The sequence below is a fragment of the Tympanuchus pallidicinctus genome, unplaced genomic scaffold (genome assembly GCF_026119805.1).
Source record: "Tympanuchus pallidicinctus isolate F22 unplaced genomic scaffold, pur_lepc_1.0 scaffold15, whole genome shotgun sequence".
NCBI lineage: Eukaryota > Metazoa > Chordata > Aves > Galliformes > Phasianidae > Tympanuchus > Tympanuchus pallidicinctus.
The window spans coordinates 18,375,163-18,391,508 of NW_026294669.1; the positions used below are offsets into that span (position 1 = coordinate 18,375,163).

The window sequence follows — 16,346 nt, forward strand, 5'->3', positions numbered from 1 at the left end:
CAAAAGATCAAAGAGCTTACAATAAATACTAAAACAAGTATCATTAACAGAGCTAATTTATGGATAGGTTTATTGCGCCTATCTGCTATCCTAGAGCTCGTAATATGAGGTCACCAAATACCCTTCGGGGCACAACAGTGAGAAACAATAAAGGGGTGGAACAAACAAAGATTGCACTTACTGCAGTCATGCTCATCAGCACCATCTACACAGTCTTTGTCCCCATCACAGACATAGTATGGGTCAATACAGCGATGGTCTGGACACTGAAACTGCCTGGGCTCACAAGTACCTGTGAAAGCTGTTAAGAATGACAGTAATCACAGCCTTGTTTATTTTCTCTCATCTGAAATCAGCATAATACAGGGACAGCATACAAACAATATCTCTAAATTGCAGTCTGCAATGAAGCAGCTAGTAAACATCCAAATGACAAGCACTGCTACATTAACATCAAGAAATTATTTATTCATATGTAGACTGTGTCTCATGCAAAAGAAACAGTCCATTCCAATTAGTGAGAAATAATGCAAACTGAAGTATATAGAGAAACTGTCTTACTTCACCGCAAAATAATTACAGATATTTCTGGACAAAAACATCAACATTAAATCAGTTGACCACACCATCAGTCATTACTGAAACTGCTCATTAAGTATGTATTTTGAATGTGTGAGATACAGATGCTTTTTGCTGTAAGTTGTAGCGGGTAACATTATGCAGCACCGTGATTACAACTCTCACAGCTGCACCGTCTTACTGCTTTTTAATTATTTTTCTTCATTCTACATGGCTCTGGTAGCTCGAAGTAGGTGAGTTTTCAACATCTTACATACTGAAAAACATGAATCCCACTTAGATATAGGATCTTTCTTCCTAATTTCATTTCTTATTTTTAGACTTGTGCATATAGACATACACAGATGTTCACTGTTTGTTTGTTTGTTTTAAAAAGACAATTCAGATACTCACTGCAATTCTTTTCATCTGACCCATCACCACAGTCGTTATCAGTATCACACAGCCAGATCCTAGGAATACATCTATTATTGTCACATGTAAACAGGGTCTCAGGGCATGATGTGGGTCCTTGTGTGGGACAACGCAATTCATCGCTGCCATCAAAACAGTCATTATGTTTATCACAACGCCACCGACCTGGAATACACTGTCCACTGGCACAGGTGAAAGCTGATGAGGAACAAGTATTGTCTAAACAAAAAAATAAAAGAGAACACTTATAATGATCTCCAAGACGTACCTTCCCTGCCAGCATGTTAAATATATTTAAATATTTACTATGCTTACAGAATATCTAAATTACACATCACATTCTGCAACGCACATTGCTTAAAATGAAAGTGTCAGTCATGCTGCAAAACTGTTGCAAAAGCAAACTAAATTCTTGTAAGCTTTTTTTTTTAAGCTGCATGAATAAAAGCTATAAATTACTAAGACTTCACATCGATCTAAAAAGAAAGCAAGAAAAATCATTCTTCAAGTAACCATTTGTTTCATACCTTCTTTTCCCAAAATAGATTTATTCTGCAATATCCTACTAATAAGAAACAGGTTTTATAACTTACTCATACTTGTTACTTCTGTGCAGTAAGGGGCACATTTAATTCTTACATGCTGTTCTCTTGTATGTAATTTAAAAGAATTAACTCTAAAGGGGCACCAAACATGCCACAAGAGCCAAGAACTCTTCAGTATTTTAAGAAATACAGATATTAATTTGTTTTCTCCATTTCACTTGATCAACAAAGTAACTTCTTTTTTTTGAGTCGTTTTACAGTAAAAGCAGGAAATGAATTCATTTAACTTTTAACTTATTTCACTGTGAAAAAGAAGATCTAACAAATAGTTCAGAAGTGCCCAAACATAATGAAAATCTGAAAAAAATCTGTTTAATTCAGCTATTAAATGAAATAAAGGCACTGCTTTAATCTCAGAAGTAGGCTAGGCAATGCACATGGTTTTGTTATTTTTCTTATAGTGCTCTTTTTAAGTGCCTTCAACTTTATTAAGACCTTTTGTCCTTCTTCAGGTATTAAAATAAAACAAGAAAGCGATATTTCAATGTCTCTCAAATTTACAAAAAACTAAGAATAAATGTAGACTTTTTCTTTAGAAGAGACATCTTTGTCACTCTTTAAATGAATGTTGAATCCAGTTAGACGTTAATATTTTCGTGCGTCTTCAACTGTCTGGTGTTGAATTCCCTATGAGTTATCCTGTTACTTTCAAAGTAACTTATCCTCCAAATTGGTCTCAGGATTTATCCACAAATAGAGCACTAAAAAAATCAGATTTTATTCCAAGGAAATCAGACTGACACATCAAACTTTCAGAAATAAAATCACCAAATACTGATAGTAAATTACAGGGAGCACTTACTTAAAGAACCACAGTTTTGTTCATCACTGTTATCATGGCAATCATCAATGCCATCACATTGATAGTATCGAGGCACACATCTTCCATTGTTGCAGGAAAACGAGTATGAGCCACACTGCAAAGTTGGTGGCTCATTAGATGGATCTTCAACACACGTCAGTTGATTTGAAGCCAGTTTCATGCCATATGGACAACCACAAACTCTCTGAAAATTTGGTACTGGGAAGCAGAAATGGCTGCAATCTCCATTAGGATTTGTTCCTCTGTTACAGTAGTTAGAGCCTTAAAGAGTGATAGAGAAGACACGTGTACAATATTGATAACAGCTTGGAAACTATTAAAAGCACAGAGTAATTGCAAAAGAATTTAAAATAAAAAAAAAGATGCTGTAGCAAAATCTGATTCTGCTTACAACGCCAAATAAGGTGAAGTTTACTGGCAGTAGCAGTAGTAAGTAAAAAATAAGCCCTTCATACCATACAGTCTTCAATGACACAAGTGTTAAAGAATACCAAAAACACGTTATACAATTTTGTCAAAGATTTCTGCTATTTTTTGGCAAATATCTGCAAATAAATACTCTACAGTAAATTTGGACTTTTGTCTCAGCAAGACTAGCATACCTGATCCAGTGTTTGGACGCCACGTAGGTAGTGTACCTTAGTGTGAGCTTTGATAAGCACACTGGGTGTTTTACCAAGATAACTATAATATCAAATCCTTATTTTAGATCATATAACTGCATATATTTGATGAATAAAAAGAAGAAAAAAAGACTTACGCACAGTGATTACTTTAAGAATAGTATTTTAATTCATATAATTTAATTTAGTTTAATTAGTTTATCCAATCCTTCAAAATAAGTAGTTTCGATTAACTAAAACCTCTACTGGGTAAAGATGAACACAAGACTGGAATTGGTGATAAGGTAACGCAAGATACAGTGAAATAAAAATTCCATTTGTCAAGATTATTAAATAAAGAAACAGATACAGTGGAGAAAAACCATATGCAGTCACAAGTCACTCAAATGTAGAACCTGAGACTGTATGTATCTGTGCTGTCTCTCTCACACATCACAGTTGTGACTAAGAAAGCCATTTTAAAATTGAGAACGAAACATCTTGAATTAATGTCCCAAAATATCTTCTCTTACTCTGTATTTCATATCTTCCACCTGTACAACAATGAGCTCACCTATTTGGGAATGTGCATCATATGCTTTAACATGCATAATGTTACTAATGCCCCTCCTAATAATAGTCATTTCTCCTCCATCAGACTTTCTCACTCGAACTATCCCACCAAGTCTCCAGTCAGTGAAATAGGCATAGCCTGTTTTGAAAGACATTTAACAAACAATAGTTACAGTGCAAAATGACATAAAATATCAAGCATCATAAGATAGAACTGCAAGGCATTTCATGTAAATGTAGTATTTTTTCATAATTATTTCCTGAAAAAGACTAACTGACTTACAAGTGAAGTTACGGTTACAGACAGATATAACTTAGGAAAAACAAAAAAAAACCTCTTAGATATTGCTTAATATAAGATATAACAGACTCTAGTGATACTTCAAATTCTAGGACAGTTTTTAAAATAATTCATTAAGACTTTTTTTTTGAAGGCGTTAGAATATTCTGAAGAGGTTTTTGCACAATATCCAATGGGGTTAGATGCTGTCATTCTTCTTTGCACACACCATGAATCCAATGAACTCTACATATAATTAATAAAATCCTGAAATTGCTATTCACCTCTAGAGAAGCATCCCAATTTGAAAGCTATAATTACCTGTTTTGTTGCACTAAGAGTTAGCTCACCTGAGTTAGATATCTAGTCAAAACACAATATTGCAAAAAACACTTGTTTTATCTCACATACTCACATATCATCACATGAACAGCATTTTGTGATATTAACAGGTAGTATTTTTCAATGCCGGACTTACCTCCAAAAATAGTAAGGCCAAATGGATGAGTCATCTGAGCAATACGTTCAAGAGTTCGTCTGTCCAGTCCATCAAAGGTGCTATGCTCAATTTTATCAAAAAAGGCATCCACCCAATACAGTCTTAGAGAACTAGAAATAATGAAAATGTTTTATCTCTTCAAATGACATGATATTTATTATGAAGTACTAACATTTAATAATAATCCTAAATCAGCCGAGATGATACAGTGGAGGAAAAGGGGTGTCGTCTGAGAAAACCTTGCATTTTACAGGTTTTTATATAGTTGGAAGAAAAACATCTTCAGCAAGGCAGTGCCAGCACTCATAACTCGACACAACTGTACTGTCCTTACCTCCAGTCAATGGCTAAGCCATTAGGCCAGCCTAGAGTTGTATTCACAATTGGTAAGCCATGTGATCCATCACTCCAGGCCCTCATAATTTTAGCAGGACGGAACCAATCCGTCCAGAATATATACCTGAAAGAACACACCAGAATACACATAAGCCCACACACTTAAGAACCTACCTTCCCCATACTTCAGAAAACCCACGTATTTTGCCATGGCCTCCCCCACTCCTCAGTCACTAGTGGAACTGACAATATTTACCCTATGTACAATGATTTCCAAAATGATCTTAAGTTATTTGTGCCTCTCAACATGATACTCAGCTATAACTGTTATGGATTTCATTTAACTAATTTACAAGGAGGAAGAATCAAGCAAAAGTGCATTCTTCAGGTAATACTTGCAAGTACACGAGAACATTACAAAGAATTTGCTCCTGATCCTTTTGACTTAGGCATACAGTCAAAGAGTTAAGGCTAGTGTTAAATAACTGAGATGCAGTGAACAAAAAAATTAGCTCGTTCACGTAATTTCAAGACAGAATCAAGGACTATTTACCCAATGACAGGATGAACCACTATTGATCGAGGATTATTTAAATTCTGAACAATAGCTCTTCTAGATTTATCTGCAAGCCTCATTACACTTATGCTTCTGTATCGAGGGTCTGTCCAGTATAGATTCTTTGAGATCCAGTCAAAGGCCAAGTCTTCAACACTTTCCACTCTATTAGCTGTCAGAATTTCTCTTCCTAGAATTTACAATAGATACAATCACTGTACGCATTCAAGATCAGAAGGAATAACCCAAAAGTATTATTCTATTCACAAAAATAATGGTTTCCCTGGTAAAAATGCTGCTTCTGTGCTACCTGTATAAAGCCCTTAGGGGTGCCCTTTGTTCCAGGTGAAGGAAGCATATGCTTCAGGAACACAAATCCAAAAGAGAAGAAACATAAAGACACGGCATTGTTTGGTCCCCAAGTTACATCTTAGTCAACAAACAGACGGTGAGCTGCAATTACCATTACTCTGATTCAAGGCATCATGCTAGTTCAGGAGGCTATATGCTGACTTACACACTCGATCTTTATTACAACTTTGATAGAAATAGTCTTCACACTATCACAAAAAGGACTCCCAAAATCTCATAACAGTAAAGATCCTTTTTTCTACTGTAGTTTTATGACAAACATCTTGCTCTTCAGATAGGAAAATAAAGAAGAGAAACTAAGTCTTATACTATAAAAAGATGTAATAGTCTGAGGATGACAAATGCAAGTTGTGACGAGTGCTAAAAACTCTTCATTTGCAAGCACACTCATCAAATCTGTTAAATTACTGAAGGCAATTTTTTATTGCTTTTATGAGCTTAACATGAGTTGAACCAATATCTGACAAACATTTTTCAGATTACTGAGATGATGCAGATTTTTCTGTATATGTCACAAATGAATTTTTTTGTGTGGCTTTTTAGGGATATACATAGTACTCTCCGTATCACAATTACACTGTATTTCTTAAGAATGATTCTCACCTGAACCATCAGTTTTCTGTTTATAGATCATGTCTCTACTTGTGTCTGAAAAAAAAATGGTGTCTTCTTGAGCCCAGAAGTCAATTCCAACAAAATATGAAGGGCTTCCTGTTACAGGTATGATCACATCTTCTTGGGTAGAAAGATTGAATGGGATTCCCCGCACTGCTAGCTGGGATGAAAATAGCAGAAACTGCTGCACAGCTGCAAAAGAGAAGAAAAGACACAGTCTTTACTTATTTACAGGGAAAGAAAATTGAGCATTAATTAATTAAAACTTTATTTTCCTTTCACAACACTAATATCATAGAAATTGAAGAAAGAAAGAATAAGAAAATATAAATTTAAATACATATAGACTTTAAAAAAATAAATAGAAGAAACTCAACATAGAATATTAAGTGATGTACCCAGGTCTTTTTTTTGCCTTGTTACTGTGGTCCTAATACACCTTTAAAAAAAAAAATCCCTATGGATACAGAAATCTCTCATGCTAATCTCTTTACAATCACATATATAAATAAAATGTTCGGGTTCTGTGGAATCACCATATAGTCAGGCCATATCTTGAGTAGCAAGAGGCATAACTACATGATTAAACAGCAGAAGTGGATAAAGATACACGGCTTAATTTGCCAATAACTACCAACAGAAAACATCCCAGTAACAATTAATCCAGAGAGCAGCAGTTTGCTGATGGAAGCTCACAACCCCAAGTCTGAATCTCTTGCCATAAAGGGAGAAGAACAACTTATCCTGTACAATACTTTAGTTATGCAGATCCCACATTCAAATAATGTAAAATCTCCAAGTGTCCATGCTTGACTTTAGGGCTAAGAGCTTAACCATACTGCTTTCTATACACATTCCACATCAAACTCTCTTAAAATGCTCACAGAAAGTGGTGAGCTTAAGTTCTTATGGCTTGAAATGAACCTCAGCAGCATACATTTGAAGTTGTCAACAAGAGTTGTAGCAGAAAAATACAAAGTCCTTGGCATACCGAAATCACATTGCTATTGAAGAGAAGGAACAGGTTCTATAAATATCTCTGGAGTTAATGGAACACTGCTATTTCCAACAATCACGTAGCCCCTTCTTACCAACACAATGCCGTCCATCTATGTGTAGATCAAAGCCCAGTATACATCTACAGCGATAACCTAGTCCATCATTATCTGTTTTGTGACTGAGAACACAGATCTGTTCACATCCTCCATTGTTATTTCCACAAGGATTTCTCACTGAAAAATAATATGTACAGGACTGTAACTTCATCTGGTATATATTTTTACTGTACTGAAAAATCAAAATAATGATTTTTAAAAGACTTTTTAATCATCCACAATAAAACATACGGACTTCATAGGAATTACAATACTTTGAAATTGTACAACACAAGCTCCACCCTGGAGTGCACTGAATTCCTGTAACAGCTAACCAGCTTTCAAGATACTCAATTCTGTACAGAAATGTTCAGTGTACAGCATGGAGGGCATCATCAAGGTGATAATTCTCCACAGAGATCTACTTCATAATTATAGCTCACAAAATTCATTCGTATTGGTAGCCTTTTCCAACTGTACCCTCACTGCGCTGTTTAGGAAGAGAAGTCCCAAATGCCAAAACTGTTCAAGTACAAGTTTGATTCCACCAAATACCAACACATTTTGCAATCCTCACTTTAAAATGTTGCATTTGACTCATCATATACAAGAGGAGCTCGATGAAAGTCCTGTATAGAAGAGTCCAATCCTAAAAATGTATGTTCCACAATTATTAGCTCTTTGTGTCAAAATGGAAGTCTTTCATTATTTTTAGCAACTTTTCATAAGATAATTCTTAAATTCTTGTCTTACCGTATGGCTGTCTGGCAGCATGATAAACTGTCACTCCATATGGTCTCAGTGAAGACTGGTAGATCACTTGGGGGTTCGATTCTGAAAACTTATTAGCTTTCACCACTGCCATTTTTGTCCAATCAGTGAAATAAACATTGTGTTCAAATAAAGTAATTCCATATGGATGAGGAATCAGCGAGCCTCCATGAGCTATTGTTCTCCTGTTATAAAGATTTTCTTTAATTAATTACAAAATACTATATAGAAAATATATTTTATTAACAGACTAAAAGGCACAGGATTATTCATTTATAATCCAGGTTTTGCTTCTACAGACATCAAAGCAGCCTAAATACAAACCAAAAAGACCAAATGAACTGAAGAGATTAAGTTAAATATACAGGATGTGTAAGCATAAAACAAATAAAAAATGATTTCTAAGAAAACATAGTGAGTAAAAAAAAGTAATCAAAATAATCAAAATCACTGAGAGAAAATTATAGAAAAAAACAAATAGAGGAAATTAAAGATCTCTGTAACATTAATATATTCAAGAAGCCTTGAATGTAAAAAATACATGTCCGCCACTGCTGCCCCCCCCCCCCCCCCCCTCCAAAAAAAATCCATGGACTGCATTAAAAAAAATAAATAAAAGAAAAGAAAAAGAGATACATGGAAAAGGGACCCAAACTAGGTACCTATGCAAAGCAAAAGAAAATCAAATGCTAACAAGTCATACATATTCTACACAAGAAATTCTGACAGTATTTTTCTGAATAAACATCAGGAGATAAGAAAGACATTAAAGTCCTCAAGTAACACATAACAGTAACACTGATATAATTTTTGTGTAGTCTTGTAGGAAGGTCTACAAATCATGTGAATTCTACAGTTCTATTCTAACAGCTTTCGGGATGATTTAAGTTCACGCTGCAGGCACAAGAGATGTGATCATGTAGAGAGTAAACCATACTTTAACATTGTCTGCAGATATGCTTTTTTACAGAATCGCAAAAACAACCTTGAAAAATACAGATTAAGGAGAAGATCAAAGATATCAGCATTATTTTTACAGTTTTCCAAGTAAAGGAATACACTGAGTAATAAACTTGCCAACGAAGCAGAGAACTGTTTTTCAAGTCACAGTGTAAGAGGTATGTTGAAAGTAAACAAGTTTTTCTTGTGATTGAGTAACAGAGACCAATCACAAATGCAGAGATAAGCAGGCTTCTAAACACTACACTCACAGCCCCATAGCAACAGAAAGTCTCCTTTCTTGCGTGCTGTGATAGTTTCCCTCACATCACAGTAGGGTGAGTGATGAATTTTAATTTCTGACAGCAAAAATTTATCAAGTGTAAAAAGAAAAAAATCCACAGGACTTAATACCCATTAAACAAAGTAGTGCTTTATAGATTAATAGTTTAAATAAATTCATTTATAAAAAAGATGTAAAGGATGATGATCTAAGACAATGTAGAGTATTCAAAAATAAAAAGCAGACACAAAAATGCATACTAGTAGTGATTGGCTATAAAAGTGTACATTGTAAAAAAAGCATAACAGGCATTCAGTGTAGAAACTGAACAAAGAACGACAGAGTAATTATGGATTTTCAACAAGTAGTACGATACCACAGGTATCAAGGAATGTCCCAGTCATTATTGTAATTTACACCGTTTATGAATCACTTTTTGTTAGACACTGGAATACTTAGAACTAGCTAGAAAATAATCCATGTATCCGTAACCTCCAAGGGGTAATATTTCTCTTACCTTTGAAGCCCATCATAAGTTACAGTCTCAATGTAATCAAATCGGCTGTCAACCCAGTATAGCCTTTTTGATACAATATCCAGAGTTATTCCAGCAGGCCAGCCTAATTTTGTTTTTATCAAATCCTGACGGTTTGTGCCATCCATGAAGGCTCTTTCCACTTTAGGATCACCAGACAGACTATCCCAGTCAGAGAAAAATAAGTAACTATAAAGAAAAAATAAAGTCCCGTGTTTCCTTTAGATTTTACACGCACATACAAAAAAAATCTACACAGAATTTAGAAACTATGACATCATTTAAATCCAGCACTCTTTCAGGTCAGCTTAACTCACACTTGGCATATAGTAAAAACACACTTCATAATTTCTGCCCAAGAACTGACAAGCATTTTCTTTTACACAACAAATCCAGAAAAAAATATACTTTCACCCAAAACAACTCAGAATTACTGAGTACCCTTCATAAAATACAGACTTAAGGATGCTGCCAGAAATTAATCACTGACAAATCCAAGCTACTGAAGCACGCTGATCTGGGAGGCAGTAGTTTCCCCAGCTTTACCCCACTGCTTTATTTCAGATAATATGAGGTCTGTGGATGCTAACAAGAATTTACAGATAACTTCTAGTCTTGGAAGTCATTCCACTATCCGCCTGTTTTCATGGCTGCAACAAAACAGATTCCATGCATTGGGAACAAAAGCAATGTACAGCTCTCCCATAATAATGTAACATGTACAAGAGTTGAGGATAGAATGTAAGTGTATAAACCATTTTAGATAAGATTCTAAAATAACCAGCCTGGGCTGTTTGTCAGTTCTCCACCTTTTCATGTGAGTAAGAGGAATTTCTGGTATCTTCCACCATTAGCTGACACTTAGCACTTACCCAACAGTTGGATCGAGTGCTATTCCTCTAGGATTTCCCAGATTTTCAGCAATAAGAGTGATACGGTTTGTTCCATCCAAGTTAACCATATCTATTCTGTTCACACTGGTCTCAACCACATACAGTTTATTGTTAACCCAATCCACTGCTAGATTTTCAGGAGTGTCAACCGAAACGTTTAAAACTTCTTGGAAATCAGAGCCATCAATATTAATAGAAAAAACCTGAAAACAATACAAATATTATCAATAATGTTATGCTTCGCTAATTGTGAGTCACATGGCACCTATCATCACACCAAGTACAGACTGGCCACTAGATATTAACCAAGACACATACTAAGCTATGTCCAGCTTTGGGTTTTGGGGGGGTGTTGTTTGTTTTTTGTATGTGTGTGTGTTTGTTGTTATTGTTGTCCGTTTCTTTAAAAAAAAAAAAACAAGCAAAAATTACAGGAAGCTTGATCTTCAAGTATCATTTCAACAAAATGAAGTAAGAAACAAGCTAAAACAGCTTTATGCTTTAGCAAGTTGCATGGCAAGTTGCTGGATTAAAAAAATACATGAGGGAAATGGGAAATGCACCTGGCTTTCCTGGAATCAAGCAAAAACTATTATTTCCAATTTAATTGAAACAAATTAACAAGCTTTAGCAAAGCTTTCATCACAGACCAGAAACAAGAGGGGGAGCCCCTACTGTACCAACTATCAGAGGGAAATGACAAGGAAAGTATATTTTGCCAAGTGAAGAAACCAAGGGAAATTTCTCTATCCTGACAAAAAGGAGAAGATTCAATTAGGCTTCTATCTTTATTTTATATAAGCCTAACTTTAACAGCATCGTGCTCAAGAAACATCATCATCACGTAATACTAACAAGCAAACCAATAGTAGCCTATTGTGCTCTTTATAAATCTTGTATACAGAAGAGCTTAGGGCATTAGGTTAGCCAGCAATATGCTAAGTGAGATAAAGGTGGCACTGCATACAAGCCACGGTTTCCTGTTTTAGTTCATGTCCATCTTTGAAAAGAAAAAAAAATGACAATCCCCTAGTAATACTTACCATATGAGCCATCAAGGTGGAAATACACATCACATGACAATATTCTTAACGTCAATGTTCTCTTCAGATCATTCTAGTTAGGACTTAACTAGATTAATTAATCCTAATGAATTACTTAGGATTAACTATATATGGGTAGCTAAAAAGACAGTCCTTGCCATGTGCAGTATACACAGTGGGAAAAAACATATTACCTTGTGTTGTAACTTTTACAGAGATGAGATAAATCTCGCATCTCATGAAAGTTCACACTTGACCCTGACTTACTACAGCTACTTTCAATGCAATCTCAGCAACGTGATCTCAACACAGTGAAAATGGTAATGCCAGAATTGTGAACAATCCAAAAGGTGCATGCACAACTCCTCTTGTACAACTTGAAGCCTGCTTTCCAACAGAACTAATGTGGCACAGTAGTGGAAATGCTAGTTTTCAGCTATGAGTATAGATTCATAATGACAGTGATACCAAATCGATCCATACATGGTGTCAGCAGGAGGCAGACCATGAATTATGCTAATTGGCTGTCAACACAAGGATGGGCATTCTAGAGTTTTAACACTTGATCTAAATCTTTTTTTTTTTTTTTTTCTAGGATATGCCTGGAGAAGAACGAATGAGGGTGATGTCTAACTTTCTCAAGGATCTCCAGACACTTGTGTTTTTTGCATGTTTTTTTTTTTTTTAATGCCTCTATTTTCTCTACCTTGAAGCTAAAATATTTCCTCCTCAAAAAAATGTAACAAGACACTGGCTCATTACACCAAACACTGTCAATATTTTTTATCAAAGCTCAATTACTGTGCTATTTGAAGCATATGAAGAAATTCGATTTTTATCATCTTGGAAGGCACAAAGCTTTTACATTTAAAATGATCTTGTTTCAAAAAATTACCAAGAAAATTTTGTTCAGTTTTGAAAGAATGTCTACTATTTCTCTTAATTAGTTTTTTGGACTCCATCTCAAATAAAATTAAAAGTTGCTCAAGACATTCCCATACAATAGGATTCTTTGTTTAATACGTCAAATGTAATAGTATAGCTTGAAAAATGCAGCCATTAACATAAAACTTTTCAAGGAGCTTTTTTGTCAGAAGACAAAAGTACAGCCAAATTTTGCTCTCAAAAATGAAAGCCTATCAACACATTCTGCCCCTGGCTGTTCTCTACTTCCACACACAAAAATTTATTCTTCTTGCAATTTCTACTCACCTTATCTTGCACTGTATCAGTCCAAAAGATCCTATGCAGGTAAAAGTGGAAGTCTACACCAACTGCAACTCCACGATTCTGCGACTGTACCAGAGTACGAAAATTTCTTCCATGAAGATCTCCAATCAGTAAATCACGGCCATTGGAAAAAATAATTGATGCAACACCAGCTGAAAGCAGAGGTGATAAATACATGACTATTCTGTGACCAAGCTATCTGAAAAAAGTCACTGAAATATATTCATACAGGTCATACACAGCAGACACAAAGGTTTAAACAGATATTCAGGCTACAACCTGTGTATGTGGTTCTATGCGACTTCTTACCTGCTTTGATTTGCCCTTGTTTTCAGCCTTGGAACAAATCAGGCAGCAGTATATTTTAAAACTCAGTCAGGTAAGACTTTGACAAAATTTCTGTGTATCATAAATCCTAAAGACTTTTTTCTATTTTTCTATCTCCTTTAATCAAAGTATAAACTCTCTCTAGTTTTCTTCTGCATGATGGGATTCAGATATTCTTTAATTCTAGGAGGCAGGCCATTGTCCCTAGTTTTTCATGAACTGTTCTCTTCATCTTCTTTATTCTCTCATCTCCTCAGAAGAGGCAGCCAGCTCCACAAGCCTACAGGTGCCAGCAAACACAGTCTCTTGTTGTCTTCTGATGATGTACTGAATGCTGTCTCAACCTTAAAACTCTAAGTTCGAAGTTAAGATCAGATTTTCATGTGATGCTTTGCAGACTAACCCATTTTTAGTTCTACTAGTCCAACAAAAGCAAGAGACTCTTGCACTTCTATATACTAACCTGAAGTGTTGGCTCTACAGTGTCGATGATGCTCTAGAAAATAACCTTCCACGCAGTGGCACTGGTGATGTCCCACACGATCTTCACATAATTGGTCACAGACACCCCACATTTTGCAGTCATCAAAATCTGTTAAGTGAATGAGGCGTAATTAAAAAAAAAAAAGTTATGTATCAGAGGTATGTCATCACACTTGGGAAGCTTCAAGTTTGCCCTCTCTACTTGCTTTCCATCTGTTTGCAAAACGATGGCATGGAAGAAGATTTTCTATGTTTTTTTCATAAATCTTCAATATTCTATTTCTAGATAAGAGAAAAACTGGAGTTTGCTACCTACTGACCTACACAATAAAAAACTGCCATGCAAAGAGGAAAAATCACTGGAAGTGAAGGTATGACACTGTGTACTTTCCACAACACGAGTACGTCTAAACAGTATTCTTGCTGCAACAGATGCAAGTACATTATGTACACACATGCACACCTGGACGGATTTAAGGCAAGTTGTATGTTAACATTAAGGTAGTACTGAGCTCAAGTCAATAAGGCAATGTTTACTGGGTCAGACACTTGCCAGAACAGGTGTCTGATTTCCAGTTAAGAGGTGGATGCACATCAGAACCGAACAGTAAAAAGAACAAAGAAAGAAGTTCTTGGCATGTAAAATAGTATGCAGGTAGGACGTGCACCAAGGACAACCCAGCAAGTTCTCAAGATGTGCTCTAAAAAGCAATTACTAGGATTGCTGCAAAATCTTTTATTTCCAAAACTGTAAAATATCTACCTAACTTCCTAAATATCTAATTTTATCTGTCATTATCTGAAGTCCAGAAGATTTCTAATACTACTTAACAAATAGTTTTGAGACATTAAAAGCCAGATCTCCTTCACTTGTAAACCTATGAGCAGCACCTGTATATTACAGTGCTAGAATTCCTCCATTAGGCCAAAAATGAATAAATAAAGGGAGAAAATTAAATCTCAAATGTTCTTCCTACTGGAACTTGTATTTTTAAACATTTGTTGATACATAAGTACAAGTGAAGTATTTCTTACATAGTACATTTCGGTACTGAAAAAAATGTTGTAAGTAGCTTTCCAGCTTCCAGATGTGTTAAAATCATCAGTCTACAATGAGTCAGAAGCAAATGGAGACAAATTAAAAATTACAGTTTAATTATTTTGGCCATAAACCAGTTACACTGATTTAAACTAAGATCTGGAATTATACACTAATGACTGTGGGCTCTTCCCCCATGACAACTGCTTCTCTCACTACACACACGACTACATCTCTGCAAACTAAAATACACTGATTAAAATTTCAAAGCTAGAATCAGACAGCCAAGTTTACAGAGTAGTCAAGTACAACAAAAGACTCACTAAAACTACGCCAGGTTTGCAAACATGTCCTTCGCTTATTTTCTACATAAGAGTGAAAAAGTAAATTTTTTACCTGGAGACATTGTACTGATTCCTCCATTCTACTAAGAGCAACCCTGCTGCCTCTGCAGCTCATACATCCCTAGGTTACACAGTATTCTTGACAGTACAAAAATCTCATAAGAAACTGCGTGCTCAGAATACTTTTAATAGCACAAGAACCACAGCTTGAGTTTAAAACTTATAAAATAATCTGGTTCAGCATATACAACTAGGCTAAGCATCATGATCCTAAAGTTACTGTATTTCCGTTTGCTGACATAAATCATATATACCACCAGCAACTTATACTTCCAATTTACAGCAGGTACAGAAGTGTAGCACCAAAATAATTCCTTTATGTTCTTACAAAAATTCCTTATTTTCATGTAAATACATATACCAACATGTCATAGGAGTTACAGCCACTTAATAGCACAAATATATGCACTCTTTCCATTTTGAATTAAAATGATCTACTGTCTTCTTATCTCACTTTCACTGTCACTTTCAAAAACTTTCAACATCATTACCTGATTTTCTAGGCATACTTCACACCTCACACCTCTGGAGCAGAAAAACTCTCCTCAGCTAATCACTAAAAGACTTCTAACACAATTTGATAATAAAACAGACATCCAAGTGTAAATCCTCTTAAACATCATCAAGCTCTTACTATGTCTTACTGAATTAGAGCTTCACAATATCTCTCTGATTTCTTTCTTTGTCATCATACAACTGTTGCACCGAGTTATTTATTCTTTTGCTAACTTCAGAGATTTTCTATTTGTCAGGATATCCATCCTCTTGAAACTTAGCTTCCTGGAATCCAGGCTTTCCTAATGAGCTATGAGAAGGTACTAGGTATCTGCAACACTGCATTTCACTTACCAATACAAGTACGACTGTCATTACTACTTATTGTATATCCCGCAGGGCAATAACACATCCCTCCTGAAGGAGAAGAATGACAGCGATACTGACAGCTCAGAGCAGCACAGTGAGATATGTCTAAAAAAGGAAATGAAATAGTTCAGAAATACAATTACAGCTATTACTGGCAGAACAGTTCTGCCCTATTGACAGTTACATA

At 35.4% G+C, this 16,346-nt stretch overlaps 1 protein-coding gene across 6 annotated transcripts in view; it reads right to left on the reverse strand.

The window, feature by feature from the left end:
- The window catches only part of LRP2 (LDL receptor related protein 2), a 134,774-nt gene that overhangs the window by 62,196 nt on the left and 56,232 nt on the right, over nucleotides 1-16,346 (reverse strand). For all 6 annotated transcript variants that reach the window (XM_052674942.1, XM_052674941.1, XM_052674945.1 and 3 more), the window contains 15 exons: nucleotides 16,145-16,264; nucleotides 13,833-13,961; nucleotides 13,025-13,194; nucleotides 10,749-10,972; nucleotides 9,859-10,065; nucleotides 8,102-8,304; nucleotides 7,346-7,486; nucleotides 6,243-6,446; nucleotides 5,265-5,457; nucleotides 4,710-4,835; nucleotides 4,355-4,485; nucleotides 3,598-3,735; nucleotides 2,401-2,682; nucleotides 973-1,212; nucleotides 182-301 (listed from right to left, as the gene is read on the reverse strand). In XM_052674942.1, coding sequence (XP_052530902.1) covers nucleotides 182-301; nucleotides 973-1,212; nucleotides 2,401-2,682; nucleotides 3,598-3,735; nucleotides 4,355-4,485; nucleotides 4,710-4,835; nucleotides 5,265-5,457; nucleotides 6,243-6,446; nucleotides 7,346-7,486; nucleotides 8,102-8,304; nucleotides 9,859-10,065; nucleotides 10,749-10,972; nucleotides 13,025-13,194; nucleotides 13,833-13,961; nucleotides 16,145-16,264 — 2,628 coding nt within the window. The remainder of the gene's footprint in view (nucleotides 1-181; nucleotides 302-972; nucleotides 1,213-2,400; nucleotides 2,683-3,597; nucleotides 3,736-4,354; nucleotides 4,486-4,709; nucleotides 4,836-5,264; nucleotides 5,458-6,242; nucleotides 6,447-7,345; nucleotides 7,487-8,101; nucleotides 8,305-9,858; nucleotides 10,066-10,748; nucleotides 10,973-13,024; nucleotides 13,195-13,832; nucleotides 13,962-16,144; nucleotides 16,265-16,346) is intronic.